Genomic DNA, 21,861 nt, shown 5'->3' on the forward strand with positions numbered 1-21,861 from the left:
TAAACAACGGGGAAATCGGCTCTACATTTATGCAAATTAATTGGCGTCAACTGGAATATCGCAGTTATTGTTATTAAGTTTTGCTGATTAGTCTAGCGATGAGCGGTCCTTTAGAAAAGAATCATTAGGTATATATTGACTAGACGAGAATTATAAAAGAAAGTTGTCGTTTTTCTTAGAGAACTCAGAATTATCTGCGATGAAACTACTATGCAAATATTTATTCTTTATACAAAAATTCATTTGAGTATTTTTGTGTATTTTTTTTAATCCATATGAACAAGCAATATTTTTAATTTTTAAACCTTCTTGAACGGCCAGCGAAGAGATTAATCGTTTACGAACTGAAGAAATAATTCTAGAAAATACTGAAAAGCTTTAATATGCTTTAATATTTGCTTTATATTATATATAATTATTTAAAACTCGATTATTGGCCCGTGAGGAAAAAAAAAATTCTATTGTACATTGCGACGAAAGAACTTGAGGATCATACTGTTTGCTGGTTTAATAGTCATTTTTCACTCAATAATTGTCTCTCTGTTCTATATGTACTATGTACTTAATGCTTTGTTGCGGGTTCGAATCCCGCCTCGAGCTTGCATCACAGTAAAAATGCAAAAACTTTGGGAGGTGCATTATGGCCACAGAAGCCGATGCGCCAACAACTAACAAAAAAAAAAATAATAATAACTTAATGCTTTACTGGCAAAATAAATCGCACTTGAGGAGCATCATGTGACAAACGGCCGAAACCAGGTCGAGCTCGTACAATTAGTGCCAAGAAATCATCTGTTGGTCTATGAAGGACTCCTAATTTATCAATGCATCTCTCAAGCGAAGAAAGAAGTACCGACTATGGCTTTAGTAGAACAAATATCCTGGACGCAATTACTGACTACGTTTCAACTTCAGTTGGAAGTAATGTGGCTATTTTTATATGAAAATTTTAATCAATAAATATCTTTTAAAAGCTAACCTAGATCGTACTACCATAGAAACCTAGAGTTGAAAATTAACTACTACAATTTTATCAGTAATTATTTGCAAAGAGACCTAGAAGTCGATCGTCTTACTTTAATTATGCGATACCAGAGGAAGATACAAAATCTATTCGGTTTTCTGCTGAAAATATGAATAACGCAAATGAGTGCCATTGTAGCCAGGGTGCTGTACACCGAAGTCACTGTTTAAATGTCCCGCAGATGGACGGGTGGGGATTAAAAATTCGATTCTTTTACTGCATTGATGTCAGTTTTCACCTGCCCAATGATTTTATTCGATCCCAGAAAACGAAAAGTGAGGTTTTTTGTGGGGGAACTCTTCAGTGAAAAACAGAAAATAGTTTCTCTTAAGATGCGCGCCAACATGTAAGTTCTGGGACAGACAGCTGCTTGTTTTCACGGCTACTACGAGAAGCATATTTGGCAACAAACTGTAGGTTTTGTTATCTTCTGAGACTTTCCGGGGCAGTCTGAGAAGTAGGGTATCAACGAACTAGTATGCATGGCTTTAAATAGTTACTTTCTTAAAATGGAGTTTTATTTTTAATTTTATTTTTACTCCCAGAGTACCTTTCTAGAAGTGATGAAAGAACAATGGGACTAGGAGTTCTGCTAGAACCCTTCGAAAGTTCCATGCAGCACGCATTTGATATTTATAAATGCAATATCGATTACTTTTACGATCAAATAAATATTTCCAAGGTCCAGACAATCTGCTTCTTTTAGATAGCGAGATGAGAATCATCGTGCTAAAAATTGTAAAGTAGCGTAAAATGGGGAAACAATCAATAGCAAATGTAAATAACAACACATTTCAACCAGCATAAGCAAGCAGCAGCAGCAGCACAAGAAAAACATACAAACAGCTCAGCCTAAAACAGTAACAGTTCAATGCTGTGACACAAACACACATATATATACACTAACATCAAACAAAGAACACACACAGCACTAAGTGCACTACGCCACTTTGCTCGTGCAACCTTCCGACGTCTTCCATGCAACAATGGTAGATACTGAAATTAAGAAGCGTCTTACCATTGGTGTTTTTTTCAGATTTCAGTAATCGCAGGTCCGTAATGCTTCGCTTCAGGTGGTTCAGAATACCTAACGGAGTAGCAGAGAGAAAGCATCGTGTTTGTGTTTGTGTCAACATTTGTTAAAAGGGGGAAAAACCAACAATGGTTTTCAATTTGATATCATCAGTAACAATAAACAATTCCCGAATTCGGGTGTTGTTCTGAAATTGCTTGACCAATTTTTAATGCAAAAATTAACCTCACACGGTGATTTATTAACAATTGCATTCATTAATCTTTAAAGCAATTCACAGAACAATATCACATATAAACTATCAATTCATTAAAACAAATCAACAATAGTGGATACTGTGAGAGCCGCCTCCTGTCTTTTTCTGCTCTTCCTAAAACAACAACAAAAGAACCCTTGATTTCTGTTTCACACACGATTTCACTGAGAAACGGAGAATGCAGAAGGTCCCCAAATTAAACCATAGAATGTACTAGGTTATCAAAAAAAAAAAACTATGGTTTAAATTATTAAATATTTCACATAGAAGAAATGCTGCTAAGAATTTTAGCTTTATCTTTAAATAGCAGGATCGCTCGCTTCTAAATTACTCATGTGGTGAATTCGGTTTAAGCAACGTGATAGCGAATTAAGCGTCGAATAATTAATAATAATATTTATTATTCTATATTATTCTAAAATATTCATTTCTATAACGTCCATAAAAGAAGCGTAGAAAGAATCTTACACAATTATTCAAAAATTTAAGTGTACCTAACAGACCAGTTGAAGAGTATTCGGCAAAATACAGACAATAAAGAAGTTACAGAATTCTTGGAGCGTTAATTACATTTTGGGAGCTACTTACATAAATGTAAAATCCAAGCATCAGACATCAGTAGGGGAAAAAAATTCTTCTTTCTATTTTCTTTTTGACTTGATTAGATCACTGACAGATGTTTAGCCGGAAATATATATATACTGTTTAATTATTGTATTAAAAAGTGAGCCTTTCGCGTAGGGAGTCACAATCAATACTTACAACAACCGACTAAAAACTTTATTAAAATAAATATGCAGAAACATGTTAAAAATAAGTTAAAAATAAAATACATTGAAAGTAAAATTTTAAAAAAGTTAATAACAGTACATTAAAAGCAATAAAAGTATACAAAATGAGTTAAAATCATATAAAACACAGATAAGAAGCTTTCAAGGCAGAGTATAAACAGTAAGGTTGTCACATGACAGGAAAAGCCAGAATACGATGATTCACGAAAAAAAAAAAGAAAAAGAAAAATATTCCATTAATTAGGCAGGAATTGTTAATTATAACTATTTTAGCATAAATTAAAGCTTAAGATAAAATAGCTATAATGGGGTATCAGATAAACCAATACAATTGCACTAGTCAACACATAAAATGTTACGAAAAGAAAATATACAATCTTGATTAATTTCATGCTGCTGAACACGAAAATCACTTTAAAATTTGTCGACTGGCTCTTGTTTTCGAATTATAGCTAGGGTTTCATATTAGCAAGTTACTCTATAATATCAACTACGGCTCTCGGCAAAACGATGGCAACACTGCAGTTTCAGTAGCACAACGCTATCACGTGATTGACAACTTTCGCCTCGTTCTGCATCACGTGATAAGTTATCGCCTCAAATGCGTCTTCAACTCTGTTGCAGTAATCCTTGAATGCGGCTAGGTACTGGGTGATTTGTTCTCAGTTAACAGTTGTTCTCTGTGAGATTCCTACTTTTTGCCCAGTATTTGTGTCGTGTAAGATTGATATGCCCCGTAATTAGCATTAGTAGAGGCATAAGATGCAAGAAAGCAAGCATATACAGCATCAGCCAAAAAAAAACCCCTTCCCATTTCACCCATCCATTCGCTCCAAATGTTTGCCTAGTTCTGCCTTGAATTTATTTAAGCTGTCAACTTTTACGACAGATGAAAGTTTGTTCCAGCAATCAATCACCCACTGGCTAAAGGCAAATTTGCGCACATCTATTCTACAACTGTCTTTCGTCAATTTGAATTTATGTCCCATCACGCGATTAATTTGGGCAAGAGGAAGAATCGCATCAGTATTGAGCTTGCTCAAACCATTCAAAGCCTTACACACCTTAATCAGATCACCTCGCAGGTGCCTAGTCTCCAGACACTGTAAATTGCAAAATTTAAGCCTTTCTTCGTAAGAGAAACCCTTTGTTCCATTCACTAATCTTGTTAAGCCCTTATCTGTAGATCCAGCAGCTCTACATTCTTCCTAAAATGAGGTCTCCAGACTTGAGTTCTGTATACCAGTCTGGAGGCCTCATTTTAGGAAGGATGTAGAGCTGCTGGAACGAGTACAAAGGGCAACAAGCGTGAATAGTCCGGATGACTTTTGTTACGTATTTGGAGAGTGAGAATAGTTCGAATGACTTCTGTTACGTATGTGGAGAGGGAGAATAGTCCGGATGACTTCTGTTACGTATGTGGAGAGCTCCAAGAAAGCATCCCTTAACTCGAGTCATAAAAAAAGCCAACTCTTGTACTTTGGGTGTAAAGCAAGCGACCAGGACAAGAACTGGGGTCCACACATATGCTGCACTACGTGTTCATCAAAACTCAACGCGTGAGTGAATCGAAAGGGACATTGTATGCCTTTCGCAGTGCCTATGATATGGAGAGAGCCAACAAATTACGTCACAGACTGTTACTTCTGTATGGTGCCTCCTATTAGAAAAGGGATGACAACGGAGAAAAGATGGACAGTGACGTACCCAAATATACCATCCGCAAATCGTCCCGTGCCTCACGGTGAAGTACTACCTATTCTTGAATCACCCGACCGTTTTTCTGTACACTCCACTGATGAACATCAACTTGATATACACGAAGTACAGCAGCCGTCTACATCAAGGGATACACCATTTTGTTCAAACCTTTATCCTTCTGAACCACAGAAAGTGAGCTTAATGACCTTATCAGGGATCTCGAACTGCCGAAGAATAAGGCAGAGCTTTTGGCTAGAACAGTCGAATCTTCTAGATCATCATGTGAAAGTGACATTTCGTACTCGAAATAAAGACTATGATAAATTCTTTAAAGCAGAAGGTGAACTCACTGTGTGTAAGGATGTTGTTGATCTAAAGGCAGCAATGAATATGAGGCACGTTCCCGAAGAATGGCGACTATTTATAGAAGCTTCAAGAGGTATTGAAGGCAGTATATTTGCATTATTTACATAATGCAAATATGCTGCCTTCAATACCTCTTTCGCATCCCGTCCACAAAAAAGAAACACGCAAACATGGAGAACATCCTCTTAGGAGTACACTATCAAAAGTATGAGTGGCAGATATGTGGTGATTTAAAGGCAATCGCCATTAGGACTACAAAAGGGTTACACTAAGTATTGTTGCTTTCTCTGCGAGTGAGATAGTCGTGCCAAGGATATGCACTACGAGAAGAGGAGTTGGCCTCGACAAAAATCATTAATACCCGGAATGAAGAACGTAGCATTTGAACCGCTGGTAGATCCAAATAAAGTTTTGCTTCCATCACTCCACATCAAACTGGGGGTCGTGAAAATTTCGTGAAGGCTTTGGAAGTGAATGGTCCTACATTCACATACTTGCAAAAGAAATTCGCAAGACTTAGTACAGAGAAGATTAAGGCAGGCGTTTTCATTGGTCCACAAATAAGGCAACTTTTCAAAGACGAACAGTTTGAATGTGCCTTTAGTGATAGTAAGAAATCAGCGTGGTAAGCCTTACGAAATGTTTCGATTAGTTATCTAGAAAAGGTTAAAGCCGGCAACTACAGGCAGATTGTGGAAGATCTCATTACTTCTTATGAGCAAGGGAGGAGTACCTAGCTTTCACTGACTATGCCCAAAAGCTATTCGCGAGGAGGAGATCTCTCATCGCAGCGGCACGGCACTGATAAATTCGCAGCATAACGCGAAACCTCTAAGCTGACAGGACAAAACCACCAGGAATCTAGAGGACAGCATATGTGCAAATGCTCGCACAACCAGCCTGACGCATTACTGGACCAACTAACCTTATATGCATCCGTTCCTGAAGCACTCAACCATGCACTTTAAAAGGGTAACAACCAACAGTAATACCGTGACTTACCCGGACTTGATGATGCAACCTAAAACAAGCATCTACATCCAATGGTGAACCTAGCATGCATGGACGGGTGGTGGCGCCTCCCCCCCCCCTTTTCGCCTCTGGACTCCACAGAAAGTGACCAACCACACGGATGAGACCTCCGTCTCAAGCACAACTTTCCACCAGACTCGACATCTACAAGAACTTGATCAAACACCAACATAGGAAAAACTGCAGTACTGCTGCCAATACGCCAACAGCCGATCTGAGCCGGACCTTAGCCCGGTTCACTTTAACCCTACTTTCCTTCCTCTGGTGGCGCTTCACTGATACTCCTGGGGTCGCCTTCCCTTTCGACCCCATACTTCTACCTGTTTTCCTCCAATCTTCAGTCTCTTCCCCTTCTCCTACTCTAACTATACCGAGAGTCTACTCCCAACACAAAGTTGCTAAATCCGGATATTCAAATTAACCTAACCTCCGTTTTTAAAATCCATTTCGGCCTCATTCTAACTACTAGCGTTTACCCCCCTCCCCTTTTTTTTGCAATAGGCCCTTCCCACTGAAATCTAGGTGACAAGGCCTGCCAGAGTAATAAATATAATCTACTGGGTGCCTGACCTGCTTCCCCGTGGCGAAGTGTGGACAACGGTGGGTTCCACTAGGGGCCCAACATCAAAAAGGTCAGAGAGAGAACATACCATGACACTACACTTCAGAACAACACCCCTAACACTTTTGTAAACATCTCTGGCCTTCACAGAGTACTCTGTCACACAAACAGAGTATACAACGCGGAGATATGGAGGGAACCCCTGGTGCCGTTAGATATCAAATACTTTACACTTTACTTCCTTTATGAAAAATTGGGGTGCAACGTGCCATTTAAAGATGCAATTCTTACACTCACACCTGTAATTCTTCCCGCCAAACTTTGGTGCCGTCAGCGACGAACATGGTGAGAGCTTCCATCAAGACATCGCAGCGATGGAACAAGATACAAAATGAAATGGAGTGCCGCCATGTTAACCAATTATTGATGGATGGTGAAAAGGGATACTCTCCGAGCTGAATACATCTTACTGCCATATAAATAAAAAATACCTTGTATAAATATAAAAAAAAACTATTTTTTTTTCGAAAACAAGAGCCAATCTACCATTTTAAGCAGTATTTCCAGGTTTAACACCCCAAAATCTATAAAGTAAACTTACTTTCATGCCCGCAACAAGATATGACCCAAAATTTGTTGTTCTGTGTTACTGAACATTACAGTTTTCTGTAACATAAGGCTAAATGTGTTGTTGTATTAAGGAGAATTAGCGACTAAGCCCTCTATATATATTGTCTGCAAATTGCGTGTGTTCTGAGAACGATTTTTCGTTTTGCTGGACGAGAAACCCGTTTCCGGGAATACAAACCCTGCTACCCTCGCCTGAGACCGGCTAACTCAGCTATTTTTATGAAAAAGGCCCGTAAAAATTCCTCACGTCATCAAAGGGACTCTAACCCAGGTTTTTTTCCACCCGGTGTGGGGAGGACAGCGATTCTACCAACTGGGCTACACACGAGTGCGATAAATGTATTATAAATAAAAATATTAGTGTTGGTATAAATATCGGCAGTAACGGTCTCCAAGCGTACGCTCGTAACCGTCAGCGCATTATGTCCGTAGAAGAGTGTGTGTGTGTGTGTGTGTTCACGGGTCGATCTGCATGTTATGTAGACTAAAAAACCGGGAATAGCTTACGGAGAAACCCTACACCCTCTGCCTTATATTGGCTAACTGCAGCCTTGAATGAAGAGAACTTTAGAAATTTATTAGCAATAAACGCATTAATTTAATAGAGGCTCAAATTAAACATAAAATTAGAATTAAAAGAGTAAACTTAATATATGAGCAAAATGAGCTAAACAATTCTCTTATGCCTTGCATGGTAATGTTAGTTAAAAGACTAAAAATATATTATTTTAATTAACTTTCTCATGCAGAGTATAAGGCACACGTACGTAGTCTTTTAAAATGACTATGCTGAGTGGAATAATTTCAACACAGTTCATAGACTTATACATACAAAGGAAAGCGTTTCCTACCTGCTAGTGAATGTAAGGTACTTTGTGGCTGCCTCTGAGTGAAATTTAAGTTCACCGGGGTTACATCTCGCCCAGCCTTGGATGGAGAAAATTCCAAAATTCCTGTTCCGCTATACCTTCGTTCGTCTTCCTCGCTAAAGCCTGTTCCTTCGTCGCTAAATGATGGAGGCCTTTTACGCCGCCGCCGCCGTCGTGCTCTGGGATATTTGTATGCGTTGGCTCGAGGATCTTCTAAAAATTTGAAATGTCTGATATGAATAAGTAGGAATCTCACTATCGAACTGCATATTACAAGGATTCTACCAAAGAAACGTATTGTACTAAAGAAATGTATACACACATTTATATTTATCAAAGTTACCTGTTAACTTTTGAATGCTCGAAATTCGGAAGACTTTTACTAGAGATCTGGCTTGAGCCGGCACTTTCCGGAACTTCAATCCGGTACTGTGCGAACGGCGTTCCCAGACTTTTCTTTCAGATTACTGCAACTAACTGATGCATAAGGGGAGGGGGGGATTGAGAGACAGCAAGGGCCGTGGGGGATACGCCTCACTAGGCCAGCCTCCTTTTCTGTACGGGGTGGTACTCTTAGATATTAGACATATATCTAAAATGCAGCGTACGGCATTACTCTTCACTGCAACGGGTAAATTACCCATATTGCCAAGATATACCATAAATCGTATTTGGAAGTTCTTTGCTTCGTTTATCTTTATTATTATTTTATTTTTATTTATTTATTTTCTCAATTCATAGGATTGAGGCAACGCCGGTTTTTGGACAATAAACTCAAAAACCGGCAATTGGCATCCTGAGAATCCTTCTTCCTCAACCCATGACGGTATTACTAGTACCACTACTATTAGTAATATAAAATAGCACTAATAATACAATACTATACTATAATATAATACTAATATGTATTAATACTAAAACTAGGTGGTGGATGATGCTCATCAACCGGAAGGGAGGAGGGGTTATGCTATTTGTTAAGAAAATACAAAATCCAAGGAAGTGAAGCCAGTCGACATCGCTGGACAGTGAAGTGTCGAGTAAGTTTGGTGTGATATACGCATTGGGAGATCAAAATTGAGAGTAGGAGTGTGCTATAGGTCTAATGACTCTGATGAGTATAATAAGAAACTGTACAGGGAAATAGAATGGGCCAGTAAATCGGAGAATTTTATAATGGGAGATTTCAATTTCCCAGATATTGACCGGAATTTGTGGGTGGTCACTCACACACTAGCAAGACTTTTGTGGATTTATTGGATGATTGTTTTCTACATTAGCATGTTCGGGAGGCAACTAGAGGGAGTAATACTCTTGATCTGATTATCAGTAGTGATTCTTCATGCATTAAGAATCTGCAGATAAAGGAACCACTAGGTAGCAGTGATCACAGTGTGCTGAAGTGGGATTTACTCGAAGAGGTAACTACCATCAGGGGTAAAGGGAAGGGTTTTTGCTTTCGTAGAGGCGACTACGATGGTCTGAGACAGTATTTAAATTCTATACAGTGGGACCAACTGATGATGTTACCAACAGCAAATTCAAAATGAGAAGCATTCAAAGAACTTATCTTGGAATGCTACTAGGCTTTACATACCAACAAAGAAATATTGTTCAAGGTTTAGGCCTAAATGGATGTCAGATGAACTAATGAGACATATGGCAGAGAAAAAAAATGCATGGGATACATATAAATTAATGGGTGACATGGAAGCCTATGATAGATATAAGCTGGTCTGTAACCAAGTCACAAAGGAGATTAGGCAGACAAAGGAAGATTATGAGAAATTCTTGTCAAAGGATGCAAAGAAAAACAGAAAAGAGTTCTTTACCTATGTAAACTCTAGAAGGAAAGGGATGAATCAGATTGGTCCACTGGATACTGATGGTTCAACAGTTGAGTATCCTGCTCAGGTGGCTAAAAAACTAAACGAGTATATCTACATTTACACAGGATGAGTTATTCAGGAAAGGGAATGCCAGAGGCGAAGTAAACTCTCCCAGTTTTTTTTTTTTTTTTTTTTTGGTAGTTGTTGGCGCATAGACTTCTGTGGCCATAATGCACCTCCCAAGGTTTTTGCAGTACTTTGATCCAAACCCGAGGCGACAATCGAACCCGCGACCTTTGGGATGCCAGGCAGGCACTTTGCCTACCCGGCTAGCCCGGTCGGCCAACTCTCCCAGTGAGCTAGATGATTTTGTAATAACTGAGAGGAAAGTGGAGGAGAAATTGTTGAGGATAAACATAAAAAAGGCACCCGGGGTGAATGGGATCTATCCAGTTATATTAAAGGAGGCAGAAAAGGAAGTAAGCAAACCCTTAGCCATAAGTATGAGAGCTTCTTTGGATTCAGGGGAGGTACCCATAGACTGGAGATGTGCAAATGTGACCCCAATTCACAAAGGAGGATCAAAGGCTTACACAAGTAATTATAGACCTGTGAGTTTAACTTCTGTTCCAGGAAAATTAATGGAGGCACTTGTTAAAGAAGCACTGCAGGATCACCTAGACAAGACTTCAGTTATAGCTCGGACACAGCATGGTTTTGTTAAGGGAAAGTCTTTCCTGACCAATTAGATTGGATACTATGATGCAGTCACAAAAGAACAGGATGCAGGGAATAACTTTGATATTATATATTTGGATCTTAGAAAGGCTTTTGATACTGTTGCACATGGAAGACTGCTGCACAATTTGGAGCAGTATAGCATTGGAGGCAAATTGCTGCTATGGATAAAGGGATGGTTGAGGGGGAGAAGACAGAGAGTGGTAATCAATGGACACTGCTCATCGTGGACTAATGTTATTATTGGAGTCCCTCAGGGTTCAGTGTTGGGTCCCCTGTTGTTTTCCGTATTTATAAATGATATTGATGATGGTATATCAAGCTTAATGTCCAAGTTTGCAGACGATACAAAGGTTGGCAGGGTTGTTAAGGACAGTACTGGCGCTATGCTGCTGCAACAGGATCTGGAAAGGTTGAACAGATGGGCTGAGACGTGGCAAATGAAGTTTAATATTGACAAATGTAAAGTACTACATATGGGAAACAGTAACCCCAGAGGAACGTATCAACTCTGTGGTACTACACTGACAGTGGTAGAGAATGAAAAGGACCTGGGGATAATTGTGCAGGCAGATATGAAGTTTTCTGAGCAGTGAAGACGGGCTGAAAGAGTAGCTCATGGTGTCTTGTCAATGATATACAGGAATTTTTCTAGCAGGGATAAGGAGGTGATTATTCCCTTGTATAAGGCAATGGTTAGGCAACACCTTGAGTACTGTATACAGGTCTGGAGGCCTCATTTCAAGAAGGATGTAGAGCTGCTCGGAACGAGTACAGAGAAGGGCAACAAGATTAGTGAATGGAACAAAGGGTTGCTCTTACGAAGAAAGGCTTAAGTTTTGCAAATTATAGTGTCTGGAGACTAGGCACCGGCGAGGTGATCTGATAGAGGTGTATAAAACCTTGAATGGTTTGAGTATGCTCAATGCCGATGGGATTCCTCCTCTTGCTCAGAATAATCACCTGAGAGGGCATAAATTCAAATTGAGGAAAGACAGATTTAGGATAGATGTGCGGAAATTTGCCTTTAGCCAGCGGGTAGGTGGTTGGCGGAACAGCCTTCCATCCCTTGTTGTGGAAGTTGATAGCCTAAATAAATTTAAGGCTCAGCTGGACAGGTATTTCGAACGAACAGAGGGGTGAAATGGGAGTGGTTTTTTTTTTTTTTTTTTTTTGGCTGATGCTGCATAAGCTTGCTTTCTTGCATCATATGCCTTTACTAATGCTAATGCTAATGATGCAGTACCACCGCTTTGCTTATTGGAGACTTGAAGTGGTAAAACCCATGTTTAGTCACCAGAGCAAAGTTTCCGGCATCCCCTCCCTCCCTCCCTATCTCCTTTAACCCATGCACGGTACTAAGCACTATAGGTTTTGATACCTTTCGTGTTTGGGGTTTTCATTAAAAAAATAAATAAATAAAAGATAGCCAGTTTCCGGGATTGCCGGACTTCAGACATTACACATCTATCCTATGAATTAGAAAAAAAAAAAGAATAAAATAATAATAATAAAAATAAATGAAGCAAGGAACCACAAAATACAGTTCATTGCATACCTTGGAAACATGGTTAATCTACCTGTTGCAGCATGCGAACGTTTGAAATGTGCTTGGTTATATTTATTTCTAACCAAGCGGGAACTGTTAAAATATATGGCAAAATCCGAAAAGAAAACGGAAAACGCATGGGGAGCTTACTTTATGCCAATTTCTCTACACGATTTACTAATCTTTTTTTTTAAATAATTAACTTTCTTATTTTATTCTTGTTCTCCCTTGGACTGTCGGTAAAAATTTGGAAACCAGAAACTTAGGCACAGTGAAATTACAGAAGCCATTACCTCTAAAATCGTTTCACTAATGTTCTGTTTAACGAAACTGTTCATTACGAAACTAATGCCCTTCCCCAGCGTGAATCTTGTATCTGGAAATAAAAATTTCATCTATAAATCACTAACTGATCGAAAAAACATATTTTTATCACCGCTTCACATAAAGTTAGGTCTAATGAATAATTTCGTAAAAGTTATGGAGGAATAGAGATCAAAAGCTTAAAATTTGTTGTCCAATAGATTTCAATGTAAAATGTTTCCACGAATTAGTGGAAACTAGTTTTTATAATACATCTTCTTTGATGCCAAAATCAAAAATGTATTCGTCGTCACACAGATCACAGTTAATAAAAAACGAAAATTTTGAAAGAGTGGTAAATCTTTTGGAACTTGGAAATCCTTCAATGAAGTCTGTGAACATTTTTATGGGCAACGACAGAATTGAGAACTATAAAATCTTGACTGAGAATTTAAGAGAAGCCTACCAAAATTTCGGTTGCAAAGCCTCTAAAAATACACATCCTTCATCCCTATTTAGACTTTTTCCCCCAGATAATCATTGGACAGGTTAGTGATGAACACGTTCATCAAAGTGAAAGTCTTCATCAAGATATTGCTGCTAATTAAGGTAGAAGCCCAGCATGCTGGCATATTATAGCTGGACATTGATCAGAGAGGCTCCTGATCATTACAAAAGAAAAAAAAAACAACAAAAAAAACATGACTATATTTTTACTGTCTTTATTGTATTTATCTCTTTATATCTTTATTCTTAAAATGTAAGGAGTGTACCGATCTCAAATTAGAACTTGGTGCGTTACGAGAAGAATTTGAATCACTGAAAAAAAAAACAAGTGCTCGCCCTAGAAACAAATGTAACTGGGAATTCGTCAGGTCTCAAGCATTTTGTGACCTGACAAGTTCTCTGGGATCCCCCAATTCGGGTCCCAGAGAAGACCAGTCAAGTGCATACCACTCTAGCTGAAGGCGATCTAGTTATATTGGGAGACTCTTTTCTCAGGGGAACGGGTAATATTTTTTGTAATAAAATAGGTGGACCAGAACCAGGGTGTATTTGCTAGCAACAATTGATGATGTTACCAACAGATTGTCAGATTTTAAGGGGGTTAGAAAGCATCGTTATTATTCATGTGGAACTAACGATATTAAACGAACACGACCTGACCATTTGTTGAACAAATATAGGACCATGCTGAAAAAATGCCGCGAGTTAGGTTTGAATATGTATGTGTCTGCAATTCTGCCCAGACACGATAAGAGGGATTATCTGCTGGAAGCTTTGCGGATTAGCACAAGACTTGAGGATATCAGCAAGGCTCTTGGGAGGGAGGGTTGTTATTATCAGCATGGCCCGCACTGGTCAGTAGAAGGAATTTATTTTACTGAGATGGTATTCCTTTGAACAAATGTAGTGCAAGGATTTTTGCCAGTATCATTTAGGATAGTCTGCGCGTGTAGCAAAGTGGTATCGTCACCGTCCTCCGCACACCGGATGGAAAAGGCCCAGGTTCGATTCCTGTCGATTACGCGAGGAACTTTAATGGGCTTTTTTCACTCCGTGACTGAGTTAGTCGGTCTTAGGCGTGGACAGCAAGTTTCCCTCCCCCCCAACAGAAACTGGGTTTTTTTTTGCCCACCAAAACAGACAAATCGACCAAAGAACACACGCAATTTACAGACACAATACACATGGTTATACAAATTTGTTATGTAAGAAATTACCGAGTAACCCTAATATAATAGTAGTTTTATCATTGAGGTTACCCTAAGGATTCAGGGAAACTGCTAGTTAGGGATGAGAAATGAGGGGAAATATAATGCTTGGGATACAAACTTAAATAACTTCAAGGGGGTGTGTCAGGATAGTAAACTATAGAAGAATATTTAGTCTTTAGTCTTAACTGTGTCTACAGTAATGTCAGCAGTGCTGTCAATAAACCGGCTGATTTGAACTCCTGGTTAGGACATCTAATACTGACATAATACGGCTAAAAGAAACATGGTGCCACCCGAAATTGGAAATAACGCGTTCCACTATGGCGTGTATAATGTATTTAAGAAAGACAAAGACGATAGGAGGGGTGGCGGTGTCATGCTTTTTATCAAAAGCAGCCTGAGCGTGAAAAGAGCTTTTGCTGAGTCTGAATTACGTCTGCCAGCATAGAATCTGTGTGGTGTGAGTTGGGAGCAAAGGTATAATGAGAGTAGGAGTAATCTACAGACCAGAAGAGTGTGAAGAATATGACGAGAGTCTTTATATGCAAATGGCATGGGGAAACAAGCGCTAATGTCTTATTATGGATGACTTCAATCTGCCCCAGATTGACTGGAATAAGTGGAATGGAAACTTACCTTGGGAAAATTTTTTTATAAATAAACTAGATGATTGTTATTTGTACCGCATGTCAGAGATAATACTAAGGGTGATAATATTTTTGACCTCATCATTTGTCATGAATTAGATGACATCATAGGGCTTAAAATACAAGAACCATTAGCAGGCAGTGATCACACAGTCGTCAGTTGGAAGATGAAGAAAGATGTTGCAGTAGTTAAAGGTAAAGGCACGCACAGGTTTCAATTTCAGAAGAGGGGACTTCGATAGTTTAAGGCGCTATATGGCATCTATTATTTGGGCGGATTGTAGAGTGATGGTGAATACACTTGAATTATGGAATACCTTTAAAGAAAAAAATCACAGAAGTGAACGCATACATACCATTAAGAAAATAATTCAGGAGGCCAATCCCGAAATGGATGAATGCAGAGCTACCCAGTCAAATAAAGCAGAACAAATGATAGCATGGGACAGTTACAGAGCGATGAATACTACTGAAGTCTACAGCAACTACAAGTTGATTTGTAATAGTACCACAGATAAAGTTAGAGAGGCCAAGGCTGCGTATGAGAGAGCACGGACCAAGAGCGAAGTTCCAAGAGCGAAACTGATAACTACAGACCGGTTAGTCTGACTTCAGTGGCAGGGAAAATCTAAGAAACAATGATTATGAGTGCAATCCAGGCCACTTAGATAGACAGATATGGCATTCCGAATAATACACAGCATAGTTTTGTTAGGGGAAAATTACGTTTAACTAACTTAGTAAGCTATTTTGACAGGTACTTGTGAGCTGGATGCAAGGAACAATTTCGACATAGTTTACTGTACTTTAGAAAGGCATTTGAGTCAGTCCCTCATCAAAAATTATTGTATAAGTTGTAACATGTTGGGATTACTGGAAAAATTCTAAGATGGATTGCTGAGTGGCTGCACAGCAGGAGGGAGAGGGTTATGATTAATGCATATTCTTCGGGCTGGTGTAAAGTCAAAAGTAGGGTCCCCAGGGATCAGTTCTTGAACCACTGTTGTTTCTAATTTTCATGAACGACATCGACGATGGGACAGAAGGCTTGATGTCAAAATTGTCAAACGATGTAAAGATTGATAGCGTAGTTAATGATCAGTACCAAGCAGCGCTACTTTAGGATAACCCGAACAGGCTGCAAGAATAGTCAGAAAAGTGGTAGCTATGTTTTAATGCAGCAAAATGTAAGGTCTTAAACTTGGAGAATAGCAACCCCAATATAAATTGCACACTTGGTGAGGTTGAATTAAAAACAGTAGAGGAAGAAAGGGATCCAGGAGTTATAATACGGGCAGATATGAAGTTTTCTGAGCAGTGCAAACAGGCAGCCAGGAAAGCTCATGTTGTTCTATCGATGATTTATCGAACATTATCGTGTAATAGTCCCACTGTGGAGATTTCATCCGAAAAAAAGACATCGAGCTTCTTGAAAGGGTCCAACGACAGGCAATTCGCATAGTGAGCTCATCAAATGGGTGACCATACGAGGAAAGACTCCGATTATGTGGTTTATAAAGCTCTGAGAGGAGTTAATAAAATGAACGAAGACGGAATTTTCACTGTTATAGAGAATTCCAGAACTGGTGGGCATAAATTCAAATTACAAGGGAAGAGATTTAGACTAGATTGTAGGAAGTTTTAATACAGTTAGGGAAGGATGTTACGTGGTTGTTTTCCATTAAGATTATTATTATATTTAATACCACTCATATACCACGTGAAATTAATAATATAGTTTATTAAGCAATCACCTAAATCACTATACATTAAGGTGACGTTTCAGACATCTTGCCGATACCAATCATCAGACCATGCTGTTGGAGGACAGAATAATAGAAAGGGCTGCAAATTTGACTGTATTACAATAACAATTACAAAATCATTAATAAATTGGGAATTTTAAGTCTAAAGCATTAAGTTTGAATTACCATTACAATAGAAAACAGATATTAATTTAAGTAAATCCATTTACATAAACATTAAAATTCTTACCTGCCGACAGACTCCTACTTGCCGATGCTGCCAGAAACTTGATGTGCATCCAGCATCTCTTGCCTGGATGTTATCGTAATATTGCAATATAGTCATTGTAACCCTTTCGTTTTATTGTTCTCTCCCCCCCCCCCCCCCCCCAACAGCATGATCTGATGATAGGTATCGGCAAGATGCCTGAAATGTTACCTTAATGTAATATAGTGGTTTAGCCAATTGCCTAATAAGCTATATTATTAATTTCACGTGGTATATGAGTGATATTAAATATATAATAATCTCGTAGGAAGTTTTCTTTTAGCCAGCAAGTCGTTGATCACTGGAATAGGTTGCTTTCACGAGTAATTGAGGCTGACAGTTTGAATAAAATCAAAGGTCAACTTATGTAAGGAGGGAAGTAAATAGTTTGTATTTACTTATCTGCTCCTTTTTTCGGCCAGTGTAGCAAAAGCCTCTGGCTTCCTTGCACTGTATGACTATTACTATTACAATTGAAATGTCATTAAAAATTTCAATAAGGTAACAGGCATTCCTCTCTAAATCTGTGAGTGTTTTTGGCAATATTTGACTTTAAATTTTGGTTTAGCTCATTAAATTTTTTTATTTATTTTTCCTATATCTCATGCATGAGATATAGGAAAGAAATCAAAAGCTTAAAATTTTTTGTCTAGTGTAGTCCGAAGTCTAGAAATACGAACCAAAACATAATAAATTAGTAAATTCCATCTTCCTTATCAATCACAGTTATTAAAGACAAATAAGAAGCAAATATAGAGACACGTCATGAATGTCAAGCAAGTTGATGGATGAACTGATCAAAAGCACAGTGTTAACGGAAAACTTTATCGTAAGTGTATGAACACTTAAGTAAAGAGAGCCGTAAAGTGGGGTAAAAAAAAGAGGCAGTTGCATTAGTTGCACAAGGTGATTATGCGCTGATCCAATTGAATGAAATAAAAGAAAATAGAAATAAATTTCGTAAGCTGTGAACTTAGTCTGACAGCCGGCAGAATTTCTTATCGTGAGTTCGGGAGAACACAGCTTGTTTACTTACAGTGACCGAAAGTCTGCAAGTTGAAAAACATAAAATTAATAGACTGCAAGCTGTCAACTAGGTTATATACTTAAGTTAAAAATACCGTATTTCACTTAAATATAATGGTATTTGAAGAACTAATTCATCCAATAGCGCTACTCAAAGAACAATTTATGTACAAAACTGAAATGTTAGTTTCTGGTGGAAAAAAATGAATCTTGAAAATGTCTTCTTTTTTTTTTGAAAGTTGGGATTTGAAGAGTGCACCTGCATTGGCTATTCCAAAAGGAATCAATGTGTTTCTTGATTTGATTAACTAAGTTCATCCAGAAACAATGAAACTGAAATATTTCATTACTTTCAAGTAATAACCTTTTATATTATAAGATAAAATGATTATCATTAAAATGGTTATATAAATTTCTCAACTCACCATCCTCCGGAGAACTGGGTGGCCTGAAGTACATTTTACTACGAAATACTTCAGGATCTACTCCTGCTTGTTCGTGCTATATATGAAAAAAAAAATCGCAATTATATTAAAAGTTAAAATGAAATAGGTTAAATGTGAAAAACGTACAGATAACATTTAAAAAATCACAAAGAAGGCTATATTAAGATTATTTGTTCCCTGTTTTCCTGAGCAATTCGATATACTGTAATTTATGGTTGATGCAGTAATTAGCGCTAAAGCAATCAAGACTATTAAGACATAAGTGCATTGCTTCTGTAAACTTCGTGTATTCACTGGTTGTTTTTTCTCTTTTGATGGAGATTAAAACCAAATTTCAGGGGGAGTGGAATGTAAACCTCGCCCTAGACCGACTAACTTGGCCACGGTGTGGGGGTAAAAGCCCATAATGATATTTTAAACGTTGCGAGCAAACTTGAATTCTCCTTCCACTTAAATAACTTCTTAAAGTTTTAGTACATATTTACTTTCTGATTGCATACCATAATCAATAGCATCTTCAGTGGAGAGGCCTTTTCTAAATCCATATTGACATGGAAATTACAGATTAAATTTAAGAAACAAGTACTATAACGTTAACAGCAACAGCCTCTCAAAATTTTATCTAAATTTGACCAGAGTAATATTGGCTTGTAGCCTCTTGGATCACTGACAGATTTATCTGGTTTATGTAAAAGTTTTAAAAGGGCTATTTTCCAGAGCCCTGGAAAACACCCTTCCAATAGACACTTATTGTACATAAGCACTAAAATCTCAGGGTAATATTCAATCATCTTAATTATACAGTTATTCTCTATCAAGTCAATACCAGGAGTTTTATTTACACTTAATTTTGAACATATCATCAGTAACTCATTCTTCGTAAACAATTGTATATCATTATTTCCAACATAACAAGAATTTTGCAACCTAATTCTCTTTTGCTCATCAGTTTATCATCTAAATTATCACAAACAACTCATCAATGATTTTCTTAATAGTTGACAACCAATCACAAGTTTCCCTATTATCTACTTTAACCGTATTGATCATTTAATTAATATGTAATTTGTCTCTAGACAGTTTATATAAAAGTCCCTAAGGATCTGTATTCCCTGTTGTAAATACAAAATTATTCCATGCAGCCAATTTATGTTCATATATTCTTTATGACACTGTCTTCTTTTAATTCTATATAATTCCTTGAAAATTAATGATTCAGTAGAATCTCTACTTCCACACTTTTGAAATTTCTTCCTAAGGGAGAAAACCTCCCTGCGCAAATTCAGCAGCATTCAGTCTGTTTATCTGAGCTAAAATATTTTCACTAAAAGAAATCTTTAATAAAAGAATTCTTAAATTTATTCCAATTTATTCTTTTGTAACTAAATCTTACATGTTCAGTAGCCAAATTTTCATCAGTATGGAGATCACTAAACAACACATGAAACAAAATGGCTCTATGATCATTATTGACTCCACCAAGCACCACATCCCAATGACAAATTCTCCTATTGAATTTTTAATTTGCTATGGTAACATCTATATTAAAAGTACCGTACACTTTAATAGTATTGGAAGCCTAAATGCACAAGGCATAATTTCTTATGGGTTTAGGTAATTAACTATATAATATTAGTGTAGATACAAAGTTTACCCATAAATTTGAGATACGTATGTAGTGTAAAGGCATCGTTTTAGTTGTATCTTATATTGTGGGTGCCTTCACAACGAGATAACTGGTATTGCACTACTTCGAATAAATAACGCTTCTCTAATAGAAAAGACTACTGTTATTTATTTTCAGTCGATCCACTACCTAGACGATCGTTTCGAAGCTAGTTGGCTTCATCATCGGTGGGTGGGCAGGTATCATGGTAATGCAACGTGTCATCGCATTTGCGAAGTTATTTCCACAATATGAAAGATGCCAAATGGTGAATAAGTAATAATGTATTAGAAGACTAAATGCACAAGGCATAACGTGAAGGCATCCACAATATGAGATACAATTAAAACGATGCCTTTACACATACATAGATCAAATTTATGGGTAAACTATGGTGTATCTACACCGATATTATAGTTAATTACCTAAAACCCATAAGAAATTACGCCTTGTGCATTTAGTCTCTCTGGCGCCTCCGTAGCCAGGTGGGCAGGAGCAGCAATGCGTAGCACACGCTTCTTGATTAGACCGGGGTTCGAGCCCGTGACCACCAAATACGGAGGATGCGGAAAGGTCAGGGAATGACCACCGCATATCCCCGGAGAAATATAGCCTTAGTTGCTAATACTCCTAAAAACCAAATAACAACAAAAATTTAGTCTTCTAATGCATTATTACTTATTCACCATTTGACATCTCTCATATTGTGGAAATAACTTCGCAACTCTGATGGCACGTTGCATTACCAGGGTACCTGCCCACCCACCGATGATGAAGCCAACTAGCTTCGAACCGATCGTACGGCAGGTGGGATTCGCGGGAGGTCGACAAGTTTCAGATTACATGGCAGTAATGTGGAAAGGAGATTTATTTAGGAACGTTTGTCTGGAAAAAGGCTATTGGAAGCTCAACCCAGAAGTTCTGGAGAGAGAGTACTGGGACTTTACAACAGTTATTAAAAAGACAGTACAGCAAGGTGCGAAACGTGGGCGAAAATTAAAGAAAGTGCAAAATCATTTTATTATACAAAAATTAAGGAAAGAAATGAACAACGTAGAAATATAGTGAATGATCTCTTACAATAAAAAAAAGGATTTACCAACGGTGCGGGGAAGAAAGGGCAACAGCAGAAGTACAAACGGTTATTGACGGTATAATATTGGAAGAAGAGAAAGAAAAGGTGCGAAAAATACAGCTGAAATTTAGGGAGGCTGATAGTCCTTCAGTTGCGTTTTACCAAAGAAGGCTAAGGCTAAATAATCTAGCCAAAACGGTTCAGGAAATTAAAGACGATGGCAACACATATTCAACAACGCTCACTATTATGAATTGTTTTGTAAATTACTATGAAAAAAGAGATTGATTTGCAGAAAAAAAGAAAGAGACGACTCCATTTGGACGATTGGACAATTCACACCCGAACAAAAAGCATTACAGGACAGGGAAATAATTATGGGGGAATCTAACTGTGGCTCTAAAATCATGTAAATTACGACGCGTGCCGGGACCGAATGGTTTGGGGGTTGAATTTTATAAGAAATTTTGGAACTTGTTAGCGCCTATTCTTCTAGCCATCTTTAGCAAATTTTTTCAGAAAGGCTTTTTAAATGTCTATACTACTTTCATTCCGAAGCATGGGCGGGATTTAACGAAAACTGGAGACCT

At 37.9% G+C, this 21,861-nt stretch overlaps 1 protein-coding gene across 1 annotated transcript in view; it reads right to left on the reverse strand.

The window, feature by feature from the left end:
• The window catches only part of LOC150079616 (voltage-gated inwardly rectifying potassium channel KCNH6-like), a 597,553-nt gene that overhangs the window by 67,812 nt on the left and 507,880 nt on the right, over nucleotides 1-21,861 (reverse strand). Inside the window, exons 12-14 of the mRNA XM_090383538.1 lie at nucleotides 18,510-18,585; nucleotides 8,247-8,477; nucleotides 2,043-2,111 (exon numbers count right to left, since the gene is read on the reverse strand). Coding sequence (XP_090239664.1) covers nucleotides 2,043-2,111; nucleotides 8,247-8,477; nucleotides 18,510-18,585 — 376 coding nt within the window. The remainder of the gene's footprint in view (nucleotides 1-2,042; nucleotides 2,112-8,246; nucleotides 8,478-18,509; nucleotides 18,586-21,861) is intronic.

Source organism: Mastigoproctus giganteus, chromosome 10 (genome assembly GCF_048544385.1).
Source record: "Mastigoproctus giganteus isolate SK-2022 chromosome 10, ASM4854438v1, whole genome shotgun sequence".
Taxonomy (NCBI): Eukaryota; Metazoa; Arthropoda; class Arachnida; order Uropygi; family Thelyphonidae; genus Mastigoproctus; species Mastigoproctus giganteus.